The sequence below is a fragment of the Panicum virgatum genome, chromosome 9K (genome assembly GCF_016808335.1).
Source record: "Panicum virgatum strain AP13 chromosome 9K, P.virgatum_v5, whole genome shotgun sequence".
NCBI classification, from domain to species: domain Eukaryota; kingdom Viridiplantae; phylum Streptophyta; class Magnoliopsida; order Poales; family Poaceae; genus Panicum; species Panicum virgatum.
In genome coordinates this window covers 5,838,472-5,862,210 of record NC_053144.1, presented here as the reverse complement: position 1 = coordinate 5,862,210, position 23,739 = coordinate 5,838,472, and the positions used below count along the sequence as shown (strand labels likewise).

At 48.9% G+C, this 23,739-nt stretch overlaps 4 protein-coding genes, 1 non-coding gene and 1 pseudogene across 6 annotated transcripts; 2 read left to right on the top strand and 4 right to left on the bottom strand.

The window, feature by feature from the left end:
• Positions 1-311: 311 nt before the first annotated feature.
• On the bottom strand, positions 312-2,756 carry LOC120649635 (30S ribosomal protein S9, chloroplastic-like). The gene is made up of 2 exons (XM_039926480.1): positions 2,313-2,756; positions 312-770 (listed from the first exon to the last, which is right to left on the bottom strand). The coding sequence occupies exons 1-2, from the start codon at positions 2,694-2,696 to the stop codon at positions 483-485; spliced, it is 672 nt and encodes a 223-aa protein (XP_039782414.1). The 5' UTR covers positions 2,697-2,756; the 3' UTR covers positions 312-482.
• A 1,812-nt stretch (positions 2,757-4,568) lies between these two features.
• Positions 4,569-4,642, bottom strand: TRNAE-UUC. The gene has a single exon. It is a non-coding gene; the product is annotated as a tRNA-Glu (tRNA).
• A 3,899-nt stretch (positions 4,643-8,541) lies between these two features.
• On the top strand, positions 8,542-12,105 carry LOC120649633 (annotated as a pseudogene).
• LOC120649636 (probable calcium-binding protein CML41) lies at positions 12,096-13,046 on the bottom strand. The gene has a single exon (XM_039926482.1). The coding sequence runs from the start codon at positions 12,958-12,960 to the stop codon at positions 12,424-12,426; it is 537 nt and encodes a 178-aa protein (XP_039782416.1). The 5' UTR covers positions 12,961-13,046; the 3' UTR covers positions 12,096-12,423.
• Positions 12,985-17,498, bottom strand: LOC120649631 (cytochrome c biogenesis protein CCS1, chloroplastic-like). Of its 2 annotated transcripts, none has more exons than XM_039926478.1 (8): positions 16,956-17,492; positions 16,612-16,831; positions 16,406-16,517; positions 16,042-16,314; positions 15,684-15,955; positions 15,428-15,584; positions 15,245-15,328; positions 12,985-13,433 (listed from the first exon to the last, which is right to left on the bottom strand). In XM_039926478.1, the coding sequence occupies exons 1-8, from the start codon at positions 17,395-17,397 to the stop codon at positions 13,398-13,400; spliced, it is 1,596 nt and encodes a 531-aa protein (XP_039782412.1). In that variant the 5' UTR covers positions 17,398-17,492; the 3' UTR covers positions 12,985-13,397. The 2 variants fall into 2 exon arrangements, with proteins under 2 accessions (XP_039782412.1, XP_039782411.1); XM_039926477.1 differs by lacking the exon at positions 12,985-13,433 and adding an exon at positions 14,492-15,138 and having other exon boundaries at positions 16,956-17,498.
• Positions 17,499-20,002: 2,504 nt separating this feature from the next.
• Positions 20,003-20,918, top strand: LOC120649630. Its single transcript, XM_039926476.1, has one exon. The coding sequence runs from the start codon at positions 20,229-20,231 to the stop codon at positions 20,703-20,705; it is 477 nt and encodes a 158-aa protein (XP_039782410.1). The 5' UTR covers positions 20,003-20,228; the 3' UTR covers positions 20,706-20,918.
• Positions 20,919-23,739: the final 2,821 nt, after the last annotated feature.

Genomic DNA, 23,739 nt, shown 5'->3' with positions numbered 1-23,739 from the left:
TAGCCTAAACTGTGAAGGAAGAAGGATCTATTAGCTGGTATCAATTCTTGTTAGGTTCATACCTGCCCTCACATGTTCTTGTTCAGTCACACTGTCACAGCAACCGCAGCGTGGCACTATTTTCATATTTGAGACCACAGAGTGTATTTCAACTTTCAGACCAAAAAGTGACGCAATAACATTATGAAAAAGCAACCGCAGCGTGACACTGTTTTCATCCTGAGAAAGAGCTTATGTTTTAAGAAAACTCATGAGGGTCATATATTTATTCATTATGAGTTCACTACGATTTGTCCAGTGCAAGGATATAGTTAGCTGAACTTATGAAGCTTGGGGAATGATTTCAGGAAAATTGCTTTCAAGAATCAACTATTACAGATACGCGGCGTCCATTACAGAATTTGCACAGCAAATGATACAGAAGGGCTTTCTGAGTGGTGAAGAGATGGAAATGAGAAAACTGTAAGAACAACCGAGCACCCTCAACGCTTTGAGAACTGTGGGCGCTTGCGTGCCTTCTTGAGACCAGCCTTCTTCCTTTCAACAATACGGGTGTCTCTCGTCAGCAAACCTTCTGATCTAAGAGGAACCTTGTTGGCAGTGCTGATCTTCACTAGCGCACGGGCGACACCAAGGCAAATTGCCTGGGCCTGGCCTGACAAACCGCCCCCATGAACTTTGACGAAGACGTCGTAGTTGTTCTCAAATCCGAGAGTCACCAAGGGGACCTTGCAGTACTCCATCCACATTGGGTTTCCCTGCAGATACTCCTGCATATTTTGGAGAACTTTGGTAAGTACAGTGAATCAAACAATCTTCTTCAACTAAATCAGTTGACTTGATTGAAATTGTGCTTTCAGTTCACAATAATACATGTGTTATATGAACCTGCCCGATGAGAAAGAAGCTGGAAATGAACCTCTAGGCTCTTTCAGTGGTCTTTAAACCTTGATGCATTGCTTAATTAAACTGACACTACATTCATATTATATATCCAAGCTGCAGATAACATCATGGCTGCAAGGCAACTGTTTTCATGAAACTGACGGAATTTGGTACCGTACCCTCAATACCTTAACAGAAAGGACCATATTAACAGTGCAGTTTTGCGCAAAACTTTTCTCGAACACGCAGGAGAGCTGTGTATCTTTGTATTAAGAGGAAAAGGGGGTTGGTCCAAATTACAGAGTCCAGCTCTTCTCCTTGGACCAGAGAGAGGGCTGCAGAAACATCTAAGAGCTATTACATAAAAGGGTGACACTAGGACCTGACCACAGCTCACTTATCAGCCTACACTTGTTCTACCATCCTTCCTGGGTACAAGGCAGCAAGGCCCTTGGCCCTAGAGAACCTCCATATGAGTGATTTGCGCAAAACTTGTGCCCATATCTTATAACATGATCACGTCCAGTATACCAGTCCTCAAATCAAATGAAAATTGGAATCCGAACATTTTTGACAAAGAACAAAGCCTACATCCTAAGCACCGGCAAACTTGAAACCAGATTCAGACCGAATTACAAACAACATTCCCAAAGACAGTTGCCTTTGAAGCTGACCAACGAAGGAAATGTACAGACCCGCAAAGATGCTTGCAGCACAGATTGAAAAGCAAGTTCATAAGTATATTGACCATGCGAGATTATCATCCTTTTACAGGTAACACTACGAATGTGGTAGTCACTTATGTCATACTGCCGAAACTTTTGTGCAAAAAATTGACTTCTTGTTTTTAGATAATGTAACAGTATCATATATTCATATCCCAGCCTCTCGTGCTAGGATGTACTCAGCCAATAATGACTACAAATTCTGAACCACTAGCTAGACTAGATTAATCTATCGATGACAAAAGTTCATCACAAATGCAAGGGTGTAGTAGCGATATCAGTGCAAAGCCTACTGCTAATGCTTCACTGTATTTGGCAAAAATATCCATAGCTGTAGTTTCCAAAGTATGATGATCCATGAGCATTTTATCTCTTTCCTCCTTCAGCGTTTAAGTTTCTTTTCTTTTCACTGGAAGCTTCCCATTTACGGTTGTGAGCAGTATCTATGCTTCTTTCAGATTTGCTAGCTATTACTACTAGTCTAATTTGCACGCTGACAGACATTGGCAACGCTCATTTTTGCGGCAATGTCTTGTCCATGGTAAAACTCCTAGTTAGCTCGTTTCCTGAAATTTTCAAAAATGTTGTTCGGTGCTATGCAGGATAATACTACAGGTTCCAACGCGGGACGGACAACGAAATGGCGCCACAATGGTGAAAACAACGAGCGCATTTCTCGTATAGAGTCACTGGGGCAGGCACCTTGGCGTCGCGGAAGTTGATGAAGACCTTGCCGGTGCCCTCCTGGAGCACGACGCGGGCGATGGCCGTCTTGCGGCGGCCCGTGGCGGTGATCCGCTGAGCCGCGAAGCCGCCCGGCAGCCGCTGCTTGACGTACTTCCGAAGCGCGACGCCCGACACCGCATCCTCCTCCGCCTCCTCCTCGACGGCCACCACCTCCTCCGCGGGCAGGCCCGGCTCGGCCGGCTCGGCGGCCTCGGCCGCGGAGGCGCGGAGCGCGAGGCTGACGGCGCGGCGGGAGGTGGAGGGGTGGAGGCGGAGGAGGGAAGCCTGATGAGGCTTGGAGGTGGAGGGGAGGGAGAGATGGGAGAGGGCGGCGGCGAGGGAGGAGACGGAGAGCGCCATGCTTGGGCGTGCGCTGATGGGGGCGAGAGGCTCAGCGCTTTGGATTGGGAGGGCCGCGGCGAGGGGGGATAAGCTAAGCGCTGTGCTGCCTCTGTCTGTGCGACTGTGCCGGTCTGCGGAATTACTCGTCTGTTCTCAGCCACTGGACTGGAAATCAAGGGCCAAGATTTAAGATGTCCTGACATGTCTTTGCATTGCATAGGGGTTTGCAGAAGGGATCATATCATATCATATCATTTTGAGGCTTAATCCAAGTTCGTATTTCCTCAATTTCAAAATATAAGTTCTTACCGTACTAAGTCAAACTTTTGCAACTTTATAGAAAAATACATCCAAAATATTAACATCAAAAACAAAAATATTTGATATAGTAGATGTTACAACATATTCTTTTTCACCTGGTCTGGTTGAGATTATGGAAGTTTAATTTGGCATAAACTAAGACGATCTATACATTCCAAAACTAGCTATTATGTGTTGTAATGTCTGGTTTAACTTAAGAAGAAAGTTCTCAAAGTATTGCGGGGAAGAACGTTCGGTTGACTTTGCAGCGTCGATGGGCATGCAGCAGGCATGAGCACTCGCGTATCTCACCGGGATTTTTCGCTTAATAAATTTCGCTACCTCTCACACATGATGTCATAATGGGAATGCGACGTGCTAGTCGTTTACAGAACCATGAATGATCCCGTTGATGTCTTTAACGATTAGGGATGACAATTTTACACGCGGGTGAGGGTATGGATATAAAATTTTACCCGCGAGTTTAGGTATAGAATTTTACCCGCGGTTAGAGCACGAGTAAGAATTATTACCCGCGGGTACCCGTTGGGTACCCGAAATACAATAATTGTAACCTAGCGAAATCATTCATTCTCAAATTTTATGCTTGTGATTGTATGAACTATATAGATTAATAATAAGATTATGTTACAAATGTGAAAGCAACATATTTTGCTTATAGTTTGTAGTGAAGTGTATGCATCATTATAGCTTTTTTAGATGAAATACTTAGCTAGAATTGTGCATTTACTCTCATACAACTACAAAAAGATGATGAAGAAAAGAAAAAAATAGTGCAGGATGAACCGATTATTAGTTCTCTATTTTACTAATGCTTTGCATTCACATGTATATGCGATAAATTCAAAATATGCTAGTCTATATGACCAAATGATATGTTATTTATGTTATCATTAGTAGACCCGATGGGTACCCGAAATCCGACCCGTATCCGGTGGGTATGGGTATGGGTATAAAATTATACTCGCATAGCGGGTACGGGTATATCTTAGTGTCGGGTATCGTCACGGGCGTCTACCCGCACCATAACTGACCCGTTGACATCCCTATTAACGATGCGATCTTCTGATCTGAGAATAGTTGTAGGTTCGTGTACACGTGGAGTGAGTGTATGTGCAGGTGTAGAGTTAGTGTGTGTTCATGCATGAGCAGATTCTTTTTTTTTTTTGAGATCCATGAGCAGATTCTCGGTAGCCAAATAAGATACATAAAAAAATTATTAACAGGAAAGGACCCCAACATCCTCTTTTTAGGGAACTTGGATTTTAGCAGGCCTTGACTGCATCTCATTAAACAAGTGGGCTACCAGGGCCCCAGAAGTAAGGCCGTGAACAAAAGTACAAATGGGCTGCAGAGAGGTCTCGTCCGAGAATCTATTGGGCTTCAAGAATTCAGAATCAAGGCCATGAACAAAAAAGGAACAAAAATGGTTTCCATTGCCGGGATTTGGGCTACCAGGGCCCCAGAAGTAAGGCCGTGAACAAAAGTACAAATGGGCTGCAGAGAGGTCTCGTCCGAGAATCTATTGGGCTTCAAGAACTCATAATCAAGGCCATGAACAAAAAAAGTTTCCATTGCCGGGATTTGAACCCGGGTCGCCTGGGTGAAAGCCAGGTATCCTAACCGGACTAGACGACAATGGATTTGTGATAGAAGATTATTTATAATATTTATGACAGGTGTATTTCTTTGTTTGTTCGGCATGAAGGCAGAATCATAAACTATCTTTGCTTTGCATGTGCCCTTCACACAGAATATTTTTGAAAAAACAACAACAACATGGAACGCTCATATCGGGACCAAGGCATGATTTTTTTTTTTTTGCGAGACGAAGGTTGATTGGTTTTAGACAGGCTGCGTGCTGCGCTCTCTGAAAGGAACGGACGAATCATCCATCCATCACGTTTCACAGATGACACCAACCGCACAGCCAAGCGCGCAAGAGGGGGAGACTGGCAGAGTAACAAGACGGCGCATGGACACGGGCGCTGGGCGGCGGCGTCGCCGCGGCATGGGCGGCACGGCAGTCGGCAGCAGCACGCAAGCAAACAGGGCGTCTCCTGGTGGCCTGGCCTTTTTGCTACGCGTGCAGGGCCATGCGGTAGCGGAACAGAACAGAAGCCGCACGACGGCAGGTCGGCAGCACGACGAGGGAGCGCCGAGGAGGAGGACGCGCGCCGGCCGCGAGCGCTGTGGCACGCGCCCGTGAACCGCGATGCCGGCGCCTGCACGCGCGCGAGGAGATATCCCGAGGACAAGGGGAGCACGGGCGCGCCGCGAAATCATGCCCCCACCTGCTCGCTCGGCTCACCCGCCGTACGCGCCTCGCGCCAGGGCCGGAGGGCCCTCCCGTCACGCCAGCCATCCCTGCCCCAGGTGTCTCCCATTCTGCCGGTTCAGGTTCAGGTCCAGCCATCCTGCCCCAAGAACAAGCACGGGTCGCACCATTTACCATTCCAGAATCCAGACTGGAAATGGGCGATGAACACTGTGTGTTTCGGCCTCCAGAGCAAACAATCCGGTCGCCTCTTTCAGCAGAGAACGGAATGGTTCATTCACCCTCTTCTTCCACCTAGAAAAGTGTCCGGTTTTATTTGCTGTAAACGGATCCCATCCAATCGATTTTACCATTTCAGCCGTAAAAAATAAGGCTGAATGCATCACCTAGTCCTCCACCTACTGCATTTCTGTAGACCTTCACAATTTTTTCTGCTTGCCCAAAAGAAAAGCTGGATTTCGCGCCTAATTAATTGCCCAAAAGATCGGTCACTTGGGAAGTTTGAAAAGAGAGAAATGCGAGAATCTTTCGCACAATGTGGTTGCAACAGAGTCAACTGCTCTCCAAGATCAAAGCCGAAGCTGAAAATTGGGTTGCCGCAGGAGCAGTAGCGCTGGGTTGTCTCGGGGGAGAGTAGTTCACTATTACTAGTCTCTCATCTTTTGTTGTTTTTTGTTACGTGTAATACAAAACTAAATAGCAAGGGGTGTGCTCTAGCACGTTGTAAAAACTCTTTCTTCTATCTTAATACAAAGATGCGCAATTCTCTTGCATATTCGATAAAAAAAAAGAAATGCGAAAGGCAAAGGCGATTTTTAATAATGACGCCCAATGAAAGCCCAGGTCGCCAGCTGGGCTGGAAGCCTGGAACCATACGGTTTCAAACTTGAAACCCCAAACTTCAAATCCAAGTGCAGCAGCGGCCAGTGTGCCCCAGATTCCGTTCCCATGGCCCTTTTTGGCTGTAAAAACGATCAAAGCGACGAGAAAAGGTTTCAGGTTCGAACGAAAGGCAGAGAGACTCAAGGCTGGCACCAACCTTCTGCTGCTTGGCCTACTACCAAATGGAAACACCGGAGGAAGAAAAAAGAAAGGGCAAATGGAGGGAGAGGATTACAAACTTGGCCTGACGAAGTGACGAGAGCTTTAGGCCAAAGGAAGAATCAACAGCTTAAGACTCCACACGCCGTGACATGACATGCGGAATCGTCGTGCTGTTTTGACCCTCCATGCCGGCGCGAAGTACGCCGTTGCGTGGAAGGAGCCTAGCCGTGCCTGAATTTGAACAGGGGGGTTAGGCGCATTTTTGGTCAAACACAAACGCATCGGTTGCCGGTTGGGCCGTTGGAGCACGCAAAACACGCTGCCATTCCCGCCGTCCGACGGCACGCCAGCCGTGCTCTCAAGTCTCACCAAAGAAAGCACGCAAAAGCACACACCGAATCCGTTCCAAAGAAAGCACATCGAATTCGATGCAAATTTGGTCGAGGAGGATCCGAGAGCAAACGCCAGGCTCCAAGTGCTAGCGCCCGTACAGACGAGTGCAACACTCGAGTGCCACCACTGTCTCTCGCCGTTCACCGTCTCGCCCTTTGGATTTCCTGCTGGCCCTTGCGGTTCCCTCCTTGCCGGTGTCCTCTTCTCGTCCTGGCCCCCATGACAGTCCGGTCTAGCACTTGGTGAGTTGGTGTCGCTGCCCCCGTACTCCGTACTAGGTTAGATTCAAACTCGGGCAACGTAGATCCTAATCCAGCCATAACAGTTCTGATGCCAAACTTTGGTGTCTCTGCACCTCTCGAGCAGACGATCACTGACACTCCAAGCGTACTTAATTGGCAAAGAGGAGTGGCCTTTACTCAAGGGAACGCCATCAGCTCGCGTACTCCATCCACCCCGCAGATTGCGCGAGGAAGTAAACACCTCTAAGCCCTAGGACAATGATGGACCATTTGAACGGGCGATCGAGCTGGGAGGCGTGTTCGTGGTTCGTCCTCCTGATGATGAGTTCCTCTCACGCGATCGTGCCGACATGCTTCAAAGTTGCCGCAAGAAAGAATCTCCTCTAACATCAGTGCTGATCTGCCGCGGATCGTGTGATGCGCTGCACACCTGGCCTGGCCTGAATTTTAATCGAGAGGCGAGGAGCACCTGGGTTGCAGTAATTAAGTAAAACCCGTTTTACTGCTGCTACTAGTAGAAAAAACAAGCGCGTAATCCATCGGTGCAGCAGGCTAAACCGCGGATCGACCAGCGCGTGCACGTGATCAAAAGGCTTTTCGGGGCAAACCACGCAGGCCGGATGCCGAGGCAGATTACCCTTGCTGCAGTTTGCAGTACTGTACCGCAGCGCCGAGGGCGGTAAAAACAAAGAGTAAATTCCCTATATATGCCACTGAGAAATGTAACTCATCTTCTATGTGCCATTGAAAATTAGAATATCCCTTCAATGCCATTGTTTTAAATTTTACATCCTTTCTATGCCATTGCCGTCAAAAAACACTAACGGATGGACATTTTTTCATCCCTTATGTGCCATCGTTTTAATTTTTTCATCCCCTATATGCCATTACCGTCACTGAGTTTTTGACGGCAATGGCATAGAGGGGATGGAAAATTTAAAACAATAGCATTAAAGAGATGTTCTAATTTTCAATGGCACATAAGAGATGAGTTATATTTATAAATGTCATATAGGGAATTTACTCAAAAAGAAAACGACGAGCAATGCCCGAGGGACGGTAAACTACACTGTCACAGCATCGTGGAGTGGGGTTACTGCAGAGCCCAAGCCTAATCGGACGTGACTGGCGGGGAAGAGACGTGACACTGCCGGTGGGTCCCGCACTACGCGCCGGGCACAAGTGAGCTCCTCGCGAGAACCCATGGCGACGGGCAGGGGTGTAAAAACCACGGGATACTGGTAGAATCTCATGCCCAGTCAGGATACTGTTGGGAGTGAGGTGTCCGGAGCACACAGAGCAGCTGCTGCAGCGGCCGTACTCCACCGGGCTGGTACAGCTGCAAAACGAGCGGGGAGAGGAGAAGCGCACGCAGTCAGTGTCACGGTGGGATAAACAGGAGGAGGGGAGCGCCGGGCGGGAGGAGGAAGAAGACGAGCCAGAGGTGGGGAGGAGGAATCCTAGAAGAAATTCAGAGAGGGAAGGAGGGAGGGAGGGCGCATGATGGCAGGTGTGGCGTCGTAGACGGTTAAAGCGAGGACACCGTTCATCATCAGGTAAAGCTCAAAAGAAGCTGCTGCTGCTGCCGCTCTTCCCTTTGCGCTCTTTCCCTTCCGTTGCTTTTTCGCTGCCTCCTTCCTCGTCTTTCTCCGGCTGTTGCTTTGGGGGAAAGAGGTGATGTGAGGTTCCCGTCACTCGCGCCCGGCTGGCTGGATAGGTAGGTGCTGCAGCAGGCAGGGCCACCGGCGTCTTTATTACGGCTGCCGCCGGGTGAGGGTGAGCGGTGAGGGTTCCCTGCGCTGGCCTCTCGGTGGGTTTCGCTCGCGGATGCTCGTCAGTCGTCACGGGTTGAAATTTTGAGGGGATTTTGTTTCTGGTTTTTTGGATTCTGGAGAGATGGACTGACTATAGAGGAGGATCGTTTTGGTGAGGTATGTGTGGCCTTGTTGGTTGTTTTCCAGTTTTTGCCCTACTGGTGCTCTTGGGCTCGTCAGTTACTGAATTTTTCGATTTGGTGGCGTTTTTGGGGGGTGATCTGTGATGAACGTGCCAACTTCCATGTATCGGGTTATAGAAGAGCAGGGACGTTTAGTCTTGCTGCATGTTCGATTCTATTCCAAGATGGTTTTGGTTCTGAATTTCCCTAGTAATTCCTGCTACTTTTAGCATTTTTTTCATGATTCAAAGATGACTTTTAGCTCTGAAGTTCTTACTACTCTGAAATTGGGGAACTGCATAATTTGGCATTCTAGGGGTTGTAATTAGTGCTCAGTCAGAAGGCAGTATAAACTTCATCGGATTTTTAGTCACTTTGTGAGCAATATGTTCTTCTGTACATGACTTACTTCATTCAAATTTTTGCAACTTCTGTTTCGCCAATTTAACTCCTGCGCGTGCGTGCTCAGGTATATGAAGGACACCTGCTTTTGTACTTGATATCACAACTGATATTAAGCTTCCGAAGGCAACATGGCGGAATTGAAGGCTGCAACAGCAAGTCTCGATGCCCGAACAACAAAGATCAGAAATGTCCCCATTGCTGTAACCCCAGAAGGGTTCTGGTGCTGCCCATCCCAGGCCGTGCTCCAGAAGACGGCAAAGAACCAGAACCAGCAGGCGAAAACCAAAGGCGGTGCATCCCCTCCTGCATCAAAGGCCTCGTCCATTCAAAGGGCACCGACAATCTCATCAGAGAGACGAACACATTCAACTCCTACAAGGTCCAAAATCAATTCAGAGGAGCAGAGGTGCTTGTCAGGGGAGAATGCTGCGACTAATCCACCAAAGACTGTGAATGAAAGGCCACAGAAGCAGCATAAGGTATCTGTTGGATTTGGCCAGCTTGAGATGAGTGACTTGAAGGTTGTGCTGTATGGTAAGGATGGAGTTGCGGTTAAGATGAGTGTCCACAAGAACATCCTAGCTGAAAACAGCACCTTCTTTGCTGATAAGCTCTCAAGGCAATCTCCAGTGTCGAGTGTAGAGGTTACTGATTGTGACGATGTGGAGATTTATGTTGAGACTGTTGGCTTGATGTACTGCAGCGATGTCAAGCAGAGACTGATCAAGCAAACTGTTCCGCGCGTCCTACGAATCTTGAAGGTTTGCTCTTTAAAAATTCATTCTGTAGTTTTAACCCTACTGCTGACTAAAGTTGGTAAGATTTGCATATTTAGTGTCATTATTCAGTATCAAGGCACTGCCCCGGAATTTAAAGTTCAAAGTGTCATTATTCACTTTTGCATTGTTAAAAAAAAAACTATTCACTTTTGCAAGTCTAAAGTCCATTTATATTTTACTGGAGGCGGTATTTGCCTTATAGGAGCATGATCATGAGCAACTGTTAGTAATAAACTAACTATTCTCACATATAAAAAGAAGGCACTATTCAGTGCAAATGAATGGTGCCTGCATGTCCGGTTCATGCTGTTACATCAAAGGGATATTGTCTGTTATACCCATAATACTACAACATGCCACTTAATTAATGGAAGCTGACAAAGACTGCATTGTCCTATATATTTTGCACATACCAGTTGGTGGGGGTTGGGACAAATTTCAAGCTAGGCAGGCTGTCGTGCATTATGTGATTGCTTTATGGAGCACAAATGGCACAGAAAGATAATTGCACCAACGGACCCATGACTAGATGGACCCTGGCCATACCATGCTAGTGCGGTGTCTTATATTAGGATCGACCAATCTCGAGTCTTCAGAAGTCAGAATAAATGCTCCTTTTCTTCTACTTATAGTTTACTGTTCTCTTAGTGATTTTTTCCCTTTTGCTTTGCAGGTTGCGGAGTTGTTAGGTTTCCGAGCATGCATCATTTCATGCTTAGATTACTTAGAAGCTGTCCCTTGGGTCGGGGAAGAAGAAGAGAATGTGATCTCATCTGTTAGGAATCTGCAGAGTGAGAACTATGGTGTTAGTCCTGTACTGAAGAGGGTAGCATCTGATCTAGCAACCCCACCAAATGACACATTTTCACATATCATTGAATTAGTTTTGAGAAGCAATGAGGATAGGGGCCGGCGTGAGATGAAATCCTTGGTACAGAAGCTTCTGAAAGAGAATAGCACTACCTGTACTAGTGGATCTTCTGACTTATGTGCTGATACTCTCTACAAATCATGTCAGAACTGCCTGGAGTCCTTGTTGACCTTGTTTCAGCAAGCAACTGACAGCGATTTTGCCGAGCTATCTCTGAATATTAAAGAACCAGTTTTCCGACAAATTGCACTCGAAGCAGATAATCTCCTATGGTTAGCTGAGATTTTAGCTGACAGGAATGCTGCTGATGACTTCGCGGTCCATGTTACCAGTCAAGTCACGCCACCTTGTCAGCTGTGTGACGGCGAGACTTTTTGTGGCAATTGGGAAAGGAGAGATGCTTCCTTCAAAGGACACACGACGGCTTCTCTTGGACATCTGGTTGCAGCCTCTCATGGATGACTATAACTGGTTGCAGCACGGATGCAGGTCATTCGATCGGAAAGTGGTGGAGGAAGGGATCGGTCGGACCATCTTGACGCTCCCGCTGGAGGATCAGCAGACAATCCTGCTCTCATGGCTTGGGAAGTTCTTGAAGGTTGGGGTAAGCTGCCCAAATCTCCAGAAGGCCTTTGCGGTTTGGTGGAGGAGGACTTTTATAAGGCCTTATGCTGAGCAACAAGGTAATCAATCGCAATCGGGTCGGAGTTGAATATCAATTGGTTGCAAAAACAATAGCCTTGTTTCCTAATGTAGCATATTGATCAGAAATTAGAGTGCTAATTTCTTACAAGGCAGGCTGTTTGGGAGATCCCCAGTATGTGGAAGGAAATGGGGGTGTAGGGTAGGATTAGTACTTTTTTTTGAAAGATAGGATTAGTACTTTTGACTTGTGGGGCTTGAGAAAATGTGTGCATTGTGCTTGCGATGCTTCATATGCATGTGACGCTCTCTGAATTCTGGGTTCTGGGTACAGTATTTGTTCTCTGGTCTGTATATAACCAGGCATCTGTTTGTTGCTTCTTACAACGTTGTGCGATATTAATGTGGCTGCATTAAGGTGATCTTATGTATAAACTCAATGTCGCTGATGCAATCATGCAACTGTAAAGATTTTTGCAGAGATTGTGTTCTTCTAAAGTGAAAACTTATGGATAATTGTCTGCACGCTTGCCCAATTGATATAGTGAGCTACCATGCCACTTTCTGTTGAGTCCAAGTCCATGATCATAAGAAACAAATAGCAGTGCTTGAATTGCAACTTTACTGATACACTGGTGTGACACACCAAACAACACAAGATGAGACAGCAACAGCAAGTTGCTTCAGGCAAGCAGATCATCCTATCCAAGTAGATGACTCCTTTGCCTTGTAACAACTTGCGGCTTTGGCTCATCTGGATGCAGACTTATGAACAACCCTTTCACTCTTCAGGGCTCTGAAGGTGAAGACTCTGACTATATAAGCTGGTTTCAGTTAGCTCATCATCCTCTGGAACTCGTGGAAATCGAGGCCGCCGTCGCCGTCGACGTCGTAGGCCCGGATCATGGCCTCGCAGTCTGCGACGGAGCGTTTGTCGCCGAGCTGGGCGAGCACCCTCTGCAGGCCCCTGGCGGTGATCCTGCCCGCGGACTCCACGGCGTTGAACACCTCGAACGCCCGCCGCAGGTCCTCCTCCTGGCCGCCCTCCCTCTCCATCAGCGCCACGAACCCGGCGAAGTCCAGCATGTAGCCGCCGTCGCCGCACGATGACGGCATGTCGTCGCCCATGGACACGAAGAAGGCGCGCAGCTCGGCGCCGGAGATCTTGCCGTCGTTGTCCCGGTCGAAGTGCTGGAAGATCCGCTGCAGCTCCGAGTGCCTACTGCTGGAGCTGGAGTTGGACCCGGAACCCCTACCGAACGACGACGACGACGACCGCGTGACGGCCGCGCCACGCGGGCTGGCAACGTCCGACTGCCCGCACATTAAGGGCAGCCTGAAGCTCCGTTTGCTCGACACCCGCTTGGCCATTGGTGTGCTCTCGCAACTCAACTCTTGCAACAACCAGGAAGATATTTAGATATAGTCTCTTGTACACTTAGCTTGTCTCAATGCCACTTCACTTGTGCACTGCAGGTATACAAGAAGCAAGTGCAGCGGCCTCCTTTTATAGCCGAGCAGGGTCAGCTGCTGCCTGCTGCGGTTCGAAGAAGAAGAAGAAGAAGCTGCCGCCCATGCCATGCAATGCATCTTTGTGTGGGGGTTTGACCGGTCTTGATGAGAAGTTAGTTGGGCCTGCGTCGCAACTACCTCCCTAATCAGAATCTGTCAGCTTGGCATTATCTAACTCCCATCAGACAACGTGATCATGTGCTCACGATCCCTGCGCCGCCGCCCACCGAACAACGATATCTCGGAATCCGAGATTTAGTTATGGGCTCCGACGAGATCCCGGTGGTGGTTCAGCTTCAGCATTTGAATTTCCCGTTTGGGAGCGCCTGGACCTGACAAGTGATGGGTCAGACTTAATTTCACTGAAAAATTCGGTGTTTGCAGGCATGCAGAAGCTGCTGGCAAGATGCAAGACAAGTGATGCAGCGAGGCAGTGATCTTTGCAGCAGAATGCAGACATGGCATATGGCATGTCTTCACACTTTCAGATACAGAGAACTGAGAAGAAATCTGAAACTAGAAAAGCAATCATCTTGGAGTTCAAAATGATTGGTCTTGGCCTTGCAATCTTCAAATGTCAAGTTCAGATTTCCATTGCAGATACTGCGATTCCAAGAGAGATCTGGCCATCTTTCGGGGAGCAAAGGAAAATAAGCAATCTCTATATCACCTAAGAACAACAACAACAACATAGCCTTTTTTTCCCAAGCAAGTTGGGGTAGGCTAGAGATGAAACCCAAAAGAAATAAGTTCAAGGTTCAGGCACATTGATATCACCTAAGAACGAGCAAAGAAAATTTTTCAAATGCGGAGCTTCCATGTGCCTCTCATGGAGGTTACCAACAACTTGAGCATAGGGATTGCCCACGCCACATGTTTGTGAGGCATCACCACATGGCAGTAGATGCTACTGGCTGTTTACTTACTGATAAATGACCCACCTGAAACTCATCATTGGGTTCGGGCATCGAAGATGACCGGCAGAAGCATCTTTCCTGTTAGTTTTTGTTCATCCTTGTGTTTGACTAGAATGAAGAAATCATTGGATGCTACCCAATTTGATGGACCAACAGATTGACAAACAGTTTGACACTCCAACTTCACCACACCGACCACAACAGTAAGGACATGAAAGGAATGGAATCTGCATCCTATGCGACAGAGGAATTCTTTACATTTTACTCTTTTGTTTCTTTTTGGTTCACCAAGGTATATTTCTGCACTCTGGATCTAGGTTACATGTTCGTTAGGACGTGCTACTTTGTAATAATTTTGGTCAGATGCATCCTCATTAGAGGATGACGGAAGCCGGAAACTTTCTGTTATCTGAAAAAAATTAAGGGAGGAAATTGCCCACACACAGATCTCAAGAACAATCAAACGTCTGCTGTGGCTTTGAATGATTATATATTTTGAATCGTGTTCCCCAAAAAAAATTCAGTTACACAACAAAGGCTACAGTTTTTCACTTAGTTCTAAAGTATAGCAATACAATAAGCTATCAATTATACTTCTTTGCAGAAATAACAACAGAAGCCTTTACCAGAGTTAAGTTTGTATAGCGATTTCTGATTCAGCGATGTACAGAGAGTCCAATTGCAGCATGAGCTATCTCCTACTGAAAAGTAATGAGTTCTCTATTCTTGAAGGCTCTGTTTTGCGAATTCAAACTTCGGCTCACCTGAACTGAGCATGTGCGTCTCAGCAATCTCAACAGACAAAATGTTTTCAGTATGTAACAGGTGATAAGATACTAGGTCTGTCAAGGGTGTGTGTGGTGTGTGTGTGGGTCTATGTATGACTCTTTTCTTCTTCTATCAATACAATGATACGCAGTTCTCCTGCGTGTTCGAGAAAAAAACAGACAAAATGTTCTCATGTAGCAGTGGATTTGCTATCTACTACATTCTCGTGATTGGCACCGATCAGCTCTGGTACTTTATCGAGTAACCGGTTCATCTCTTCAGAAAATTCAAGTTTGGCTCGATTTGTCTTCCCTCCAACAACTACTGTACTTCCATCTTGCAATGCCCAGATCTAGTGCCGTGGAAACAAAATCATAAATTTGTAACGGCAATCAAATTATTGTATCTCTGTCTATAAGAACTATGGCAAAAAAAAAGAAGTAGGCGCGTGCACATACCTGAGAGTGTGAAAGATAACTAATGCAGGTTGTTAGCATGAGTGCACCAAATCCAGCATACACAATAGGAACTCCTGGATCAGTCTGATGGAAAAGAAAATGAAAGGCGTGGTTAATTTTATTACCAAATAAGCCCAATTGTCTTCAAGAGTAAATTTGAAACAATGAATCAGTTAGCCTTACTTTAAGATCAAGTCCAGTACTGCCAATAGCATCTTCAATGAGTATTTCATTACCATTGATCTCAATGGGGAGTTTTGAGCTTGGCCGACGGACCCCTACAAACTTGCCGTCTTGATCATACAGCACGATAGACTGCAGATCTCGAGCAAGCATCGATCTGCAGGTCACCAGGCAGGCAAAATAACAATTTAATGACCCATAGGTAATGGCTCAACTTTGTTATTTATAAACTAGCAAAGGGAAACATTAAACATACATTCCTTTGACACTCGGATTCGAAGAATCCGAGTCTTCAAGCGGCAAGAACGTTCCAAAAAGCTTCTTATCGCCATTCAGTTTCAAGGGGGCCATGGCTAAATTGAAAGGTCCTTCGCCATTTTTCTTCACTTGCAATGCTGAAAATCCCCAGTCCGTTTGGTAGATTGTGATTCCTCCATACCTGAGGGGATCATTCACTTTGATAGTCTTCCTCATCACCTCTTTACCATCAAGGTTAAAAAGTGAAAGATCGCTATAAAATTGTAAGACCTGGCAGTCGAAAAATATTTGCTTGTCAATCAGCCAAGTGCACATAACTGCACAAAATATTTGAAATTGCTGAGCAAGGAGACTACCTCTCCACTATCATAGTACTCCATGTAGAACCGGTTGACATGAACTTCAGTATTAAAAACATCAGGCGCGACAGAGAGGACCCCTCTGGGTTTCATCACATCTCCTATGACAAAATTCAGCCCTTGAGGCACATCCACTGAGCCTTTGAAGCTTCCCGTTGCGCTAAGCGTGGCTCCAGCCATGATGAAAAGCATTGCTAAATGCACGCCAATAGGCGCATACCGACCTGCCAGCCCTTTGAAAGCATACAAGGACGGCCCCTTTGTGAATACCTGCAACAGATCAAACACACACACCTAATGCAAATGCCAAGGAGGCTAGAACAGAAATTGGAGCAGATAAAGTTCTGGAGGTGTCAATCACCTCATATCCGGCACCCATCAAGATGACACCCAAATCCTGAATGGATGCTCGGGGAAGACAGTCCGCAAACTCCTGCTTCTTGATTCTTTCTCCGGAATGTGTGAAGGACCATCTGCAACAACACGCCGCGGCACTTGATGTGTCACATGATTCTCTGATTGGACTAGCAAGCAGTGGCATACACAAACAGCAAGAGCTTACTATACCTTCTCGCGACCTTGACCATGGGGAGCTGGGTAGTGTAGGTGCAGGCCATGAGGGACGCGGCGAGCAGCGCGAGGAGGCCGAGGAAGACCGGCGAGGAGAACATGTGGTCGAACCCGGGCGTCAGGATCCACCTCCACGTGATGAAGCCGAACACTGGGTTGTCCTCGGGGAACTTCTCCAAGTAGTAGCTCGGCGCCTCTCCCTGGTCGATCACCGTGCCTGCGGTAGTTGCAGAATTGGCAATGCCAGCACAAGAAAATCAGCAGGATTGCAGGAAGGAATTCGAGAAGCATGAACAAAGAAACAAAATTTTAAGTCCCAGTCGGCACTCGGCAGCCGGTACCTAGGGCCATGAGGGCGGCGATGGCGAACATCTCGGAGATGGCGAGCGGGAGGTTGGACAGCGCCGACAGAGTCTTCTTGGTCGCCCTCCTCAGCAGCGCCAGCGCCGCGTTGCCGCCGCCTTCCTTGGTCGTCGCCTTCCCGCTCTCCCCCTTCTCTGCGGCGCTCCCGCCCTGCTGCGGCTGCGGCTGCGGCTGCGGCTGCGCCACCGGCGGCGCGGCGTCGAAGAATACGATCTGCTTCTTGGCCTTGCTGGCGCCGGCGGGGATGGCCTCGCGCCTCCCGCCAACGCCGCCGCTCCCCCGCGGCGCGTCGCAGGAGACATGGAGCCGGCGGGCGTGGAGGCGCGGGGACGGGTACGGCGGCGTGGGCGGGTGCGAGAGGCGGCGGAGGTAGAATGGCTTCGCGGGGTTCAGGAGGAGGTAGGACGCCGGGGACGGCATCGCGCCGGCCGGCCGTCGCGGGGGGCGTGGCGCGAAGGAGCGCGCGAGCGGCGAGGGAGTGAGGCGTCGTCGGGTTTGGATATCTTCATCTCGCCGTGTCGCGCGCGGAAAGGGGAACGACGCCAAGGACGGGGTGATGTGGATAAGGGGCGTCGTGTCGCGCGCGCGGCACACAAGTGCAGCGACTCAGCGGTTGGGCTGCCGATCTTTTTCAGATTCGTCGGGCCGGCCATCCAATAGGCCCATGCGAAACTGATGGGCCGCAAGACGGATGGCTCGCGGATGTATATGGGCTGGCCTAGGAAATTAGCAACCCCCACCCAACCTGGTTTGAATGTCGACCGTGGCCCAATTTAGGCCGGTGAATCTTTACCTATTTTCCAAAAGTTTTTTTTGCTATCTATTTTTCACTGTTTGAGATTCGTGCAGCTTACGAGGGCTGAAACATATCCTTCTCCTCCTCTTGCTCACGCTGGCCGCTGCTCCATCTTGCGCTAGCACTCGCACATGCGCCGGCCACATAAGCGCGAGCTAGGGGAAGGGGTCGCAGGCGAGTGGTGGGTGGTGGAGGGAGCGGCCACCAGCGAGGTCACTCGCGGCCAGGATAGTGGTCGAGGTGGCAAAGGTTAGAGTTTCAAGTTTCTAGAGCTCTAATGGCCACTGGTCTTAGAGGAGGTTGGCGGCGACTGCCCAGCAGTTCGACCAGTGGAGGTGAGGTGGCACGGGAACGCCAACGGCTAGGCGAGGCGAGGCAAAATGTCCGGTGGGCGGCGGGTGGTGGAGGCGAGGAATGGCGAGATCGAAGTCAGCGGCGGCTGGCGACGGATGATCTCGCCACCAGCCGGGGCGGAAGGAAGAACCGACGAATATGATATATAGATCTCGGTGGATTTTATATATTCATCCTTTATCCGCCTCCGGAAGCTCTACAGCAACCCCGTTTAGGCCTGGAATTTTGACACGAAGGCGCTTAGGCTGACGTAATTTTTCTCCCGAAACTCCCAGTAGGCACGAGCGCGAGCGCGAGCTCTCCAACAAAATTCCAGGTCCGGAGAACAGAATTCGAAACTCCCAGCACGCACGAGCACGAGCGCGAGCTCTCCAAGAAAATTCCAGGTCCGGAGAACAGAATTCGGACGAAGGCGTTACGGTGTATGAACGCATGCAACACGCATCCGAAAGAACCGTCCTCCTTATTGCCAACCGATGATGATTGGCTGGAGGGACCTTGCGCGCGCGCGCCTTCTAGAACCACAGCGCGGTCCACGCCAGGTCGGCAGGTCGGTCCCTTTTGCCGCCGCCGCCGGTTGAATCGAGTCATCGGCAGGTGTGAGCGGCGGCATCACGAGTAAATCAGTGACCTGTTGGACCGGCCGGGCAGCCAGATCGTCGCCGAGCAGCCTTCCAGCGCGCATCATGTTTTGGACTAGTCGAGCACGCTGACAGCACGCCAACGCCAGCCACGCGCGATCGGTGGCCGCCGGCTGCCCGGCTCAGCAAGGCTTCCGCTTCCACGTCGGCCGCGGGGGCGAGTGGATATGCTCGAAGAGAAACGGCGCACGGGGCGGGGAGCCGCTTGCTCTGCAGGTCCGGTGCGCGACAGCGCACGGCAACACGCCAACACCAAAGCTGAGCGAGACGTCGCGCCGAAAGCCGACGGAGAATCGAGCACGCGCTCCGGCTTCCCGTGCGGACAATCCAGCTCCTCTTGGTGTTTAGTTCCTCCGCTATTTTTTAAATAATTTTTTCTATTTAGGAGTATTAAATAAAATTTATTTATAAATTTTTTTTACACGAATGAATTATAAATCACGAGATAAATCTATTAAATCTATAATTAGTGAATGATTACGGTAGCATCACTGTTATAAATTATGAATTAAATAGACTCATTAGATTTGTCTCGTGATTTACAACTCATCTATATAAAAAAAATTTATAAATATATTTTATTTAATACTCTTACATAGCAAAAAAAATTGTGTGACGGAGTGTAAAATTGTTGGGAGGGAAAACACCCCTACATCGCGACAAGATGTTGCAGTGTTGTACTCGTATGCAGATTATACATGCTTTCTCTCACGAATCCTATATATGCGGCAGCCGACACTACTAAGCGTAGGTGAGTGAGGACTTTTGTTGCCTGTAGAGCAGGGTTTTTTTTTAAATACAAATGATCTCACTATTGCAAGTGATTGCCTGAAGAGCAGGTGACGGGGGCATAATTCGTGTGTCTCACGCTTTCATTCCGCGAGGAACACCAGCACGTCAGCCGTTGAATTCTCCAAATCCTCAATCACTTGCACAGTTGCACGTGTAAAACACATGAACGGAAAAAAGAACGCCGAGTCAGCGAGATGGAGTACGGTCCACTGCACGTGCCACGTCACACTCTGGTTTTGTGACTCGCCACTCTTCTTCTAGAAGGCCAGCCAGGCAGCCAGACAAAAAAAAAAGGACTCTTGCCGTGGGATCGCACGACGCCGTTGGGGGTGGGCGCGCGCACGCGGCACGCCGCAGGCAGAGCCCACAGCTTTGCCAAAGCCAACCCGCAGTTTCCCCAGGCGGCGCCCGTCACGTCACCTTCTCCTCCGAGCTCCCGGCCCTCACCACCAAACCGCGCGCCACCGCCACCAGCAAAGATTTATATATATACGTGTTCATAGGACTAGGAGCAGCTCACCAGAATCGCTTAAGAAGATTCGAAACCACTCCACCATTTTGTTTTCAGCAAAAGCTCGGCACCTAATCATTCTCCAAGCACTCCGGCTGTGACTGCTTTGCTTTCTTGCTTCCGATCGCGCGCTGTGCTCCAGGCTTGGTGGTGGGCGATGACTATGAGCCGCGGGTGCAGGCTGCGGTGGCTGTGGCGGGCGCCGGCGCGGGCGCTGGGGCGGGCGCGGGACCTGTACGTGCGGCGGATGACGGCGTGCGCGGGCTACGCCCCCTCCCACGCCGCGTTCGGGTACCCGGTGTTCGCGCCGCCGGCGGCGCTGTCGAGGAGCCACAGCGCCGCGGGGTCCGACTGGGGCGCCGGGTCCGGGGCGGACGAGGACCTCCGGGAGCTGGTGCGCGCCGCATCGGAGAGGCGCGCGGAGCAGCTCCGGGCGGAGCTGCGGGCCGTGGCGCGGAGCCAGAGCATGGCCGCCGCGCTCACCATGGCGCGGATCGACGAGGACGCGCCCTGCGACGACTTCGGCGCCGGCGACGGGCCCGGCGCGCTGCTGGGCGCGAGGAGCCAGAGCTGCATCGGCGGGGACGCCCGGAGGAGGGCCCGCGTGCACCGGAAGGTGGCGGCCCTGGTCTGATGATCCGACCGTCAGTGCCCAGTGCGCCCGATCGTGTCACGCACCAGTTCTTAGTGCCAAGTGTGGTCATGTCAATACTAAAAAAACTGGGATTGTTTCGCCACCTGTCGAGTGCGCTTCAAAGCATCTCGCGTCGTTTCGGCGTTGTATTGCTCCAGCGGCATTTTCACTTGCAGCGCTCGGTTTTATGCAAGGAATTCGCGCATCGCACTTAAAAAAAAAAGAATTCGCGCATCGAGGTTGGCCAAGGATCACGCTCAGGCGTGGAGTTTGGTCGACCCGTGCTCGACCGGTTGGTAGGTCGTTGTAACACGCAGGTGTTAATTAACTCTAATTAATTTAATATAGATCATTAGTTTCGAATCTAAAAAATAAACCATAAGTTAGTAATCTTCTGTCAGATTGGTCGGACCGGTCTGACCGGTCGAAGAAACCGGTCTGATCGGTTGAACCGATTCAACCGTTTTAGATCCCACAGTATTTAAATTTCTCTTTTTTTCTCTCTTCCTCATCAGTTTACTCCTCACCACGCCAACTCTCTTCCTCCCCGAGCTTCCTCCTCCCCAAACTCTCACTCCCAAATCTCTTACCCCAAATCCATTCCAAGGCTTGGGGAGCTTCAAATTGGGGTCAAGGATCATCCTCTCCATGTGCTCCTCCCCAGGGTGATATGAATACAAGTCCTTCGTGGGGAACCGACTCACTTAAGGTATCCTAGCTAGAGATGGGTCGATCACCTTTTTCTAGATGATTTTTGGTGATTTTCTCTAGTCAGAAACATCCAATTGTAACCATGAACTAGTGCCTAAAAGGGTTTTAGAATTGGTGGGCGATTTTCGTCGCGCCAAGAACTCTAGCTTTTGGTCTGGGTGGGACCGATCTGACCGGTCTTAGGGACCGGTCTGACCGGTAGTTTGGTCGGGTTAGATGGAACCGGTCTGACCGGTCAGGTGGATCGGTCCGACCGGTGTGACAGTGGCTGAGCAGGGTTAATAAGTCATGGTTAGTGCAAATAGTTAGAAATTAATTTGGTTATTGGTTGCTTGTAAATTTTTATAAATTATGCATGCATTTCTCATGTCATATGCATATGCATACGTGTAGCAGCCGTAGCGGAGGAGGTTGTATACGAGGTGGTTGCGGAGCCACAGGGACCGCAGGGGAAAGCCCTGCAGCAGGAGGTTCGTGAGGAGTTGGCCCAAGGCCCAGCCGACCCTAGTGCCGAGCAATAGATTCAAGGCAAGCCCCGGTGCACAACCTACTAATTTAAATTATGACACCTATATATGTATCTATTACTTGTGCATTAAGTTCTAAGAGTTGTTTGGAACCCTAGTTGCATGATTCCTAGGTCCCCTTGAGTTATACTAGTATGTATATGACGATAGAAATGCTATGCTTAATAGATTCCGGTAGAAGTCGAGTGATTTCTGGTCACTCGCGAGATATAGGATGCATCTATATTTTGTATATATGGAATATTGGATTATGCAGGAAAGGAAAAGAATTTGGAGACCGGGCGGAGAAAGGTTAGCCCCGTCTGTATCGGTTAAGGACCGTTCGTTGTCTAGTCCTGTGATCGAGTTTGAATTGTACTAACCGCATGACGGGAGTAGGAGGTAGTTGAAACCGGTAAGCCGAGTACTGCCTTGCTTCGAAAGTACAGGAACCCGCACCCAACTCTTAGGGTAGTCGAGTGCCCGTGGAGAAAGGGGTTGCGTATGTTTACTTTTGGAGGTCTCACGTAGGGCTCGGCTGACTATATGTTGTTGGGCCGGTTCCTGTAGTTCGAGGCGGAAAGGGGAATGGTTGGTGCGTGTGATCCGACGGGGCATACTCGTGCCGTGTTGGTTAGGTTCACCTTGCAAGGTTAAATCGGATCTATTCGCCGTCAGTCGCTCTCGGATATGAGCACCTTGATCGCAGCACCGCTTTGTAGTAAAGCTTTATGGAATTTAAGTGATGATTGGAAATGATTATCTTGATTTAATATTCAATGTTTGCTATGGTTGATTAGAGGATGCAAATACTAGTTGATGATTAAGCATATAGAATTTGGAGCTAAAAGTGGAAAAATAAGAATTTACTTTAGAAGCTTTATCTGCAAAATAACCACCAGCCAAATGCTTTGCATGTCTAGGTATGTGGGCTAAGTATACCCACTGGTCAGATAAGTCTTGCGTAGTATTAGTTTCTCAGAGTTTGTTGCCACCCAAAAATGTATTTCAGGACACCCAAACGTCGACTTCTGCCCCTGCTGTATCAAGTTCATCCGCCGGGATGCAGATGAGTGGGAGGTGGTGGAGCGAGACCCCTAGACTAGCGAGTTGGCGGGTTGCACACTTGAGGGCAGAGTGTGCAGCCCCTCTGTTTTGCGTAGACCGGTCTAACCGGTGATCTCGGGGGTTTCATGTAGGCCGGTCTGACTGGTTAGACTAACCGGACCGACTGGTGGTGGGCCGGCAGTGTAGTTGGGAGTAGTGTTCTATTGTAAACTCTGGGCTTATGTTGTAAAACTTGTAAATTTGAATCAGGATGGTATAACTGTTGTATTTGAACTCGGTTTGTAAAGCTAGTTATTCATTTTCGTATGTTCCTCCTGTATTTTCAAGTAATGTCATGCTTGTACCATCTGCGTCCGTCTTCGCGTGGGACTACCGGTGTTGTTTCGATCGGGCCGTAGGTTGAGAAAGGACCGTCAAATTAAACCATTAAACTAATGCGCTCGATGTGTTTAAATGACGATCATTACGCTTAATTTAAAATTTTAATTTGACAATTCTGTCACAGCCGTCCTCTCCTCCCGCCAAGGATGACACCAGCCTGGGCTCGGGCGCCTAGTGGCGTCTCACTCCAGTGTACGGAAACACTCTTGGAGTGTGAGGCCCTGTTTAGTTCCCACCCCATAAACCCCGTAAACACAAAAAAACGTCACATCGAATATTTCGACACATGCATGGAGTACTAAATGAAGTCTATTTATAAAACTTTTTGCATGGATGGGCTGTAAATCGCGAGACAAATCTAATGAGCT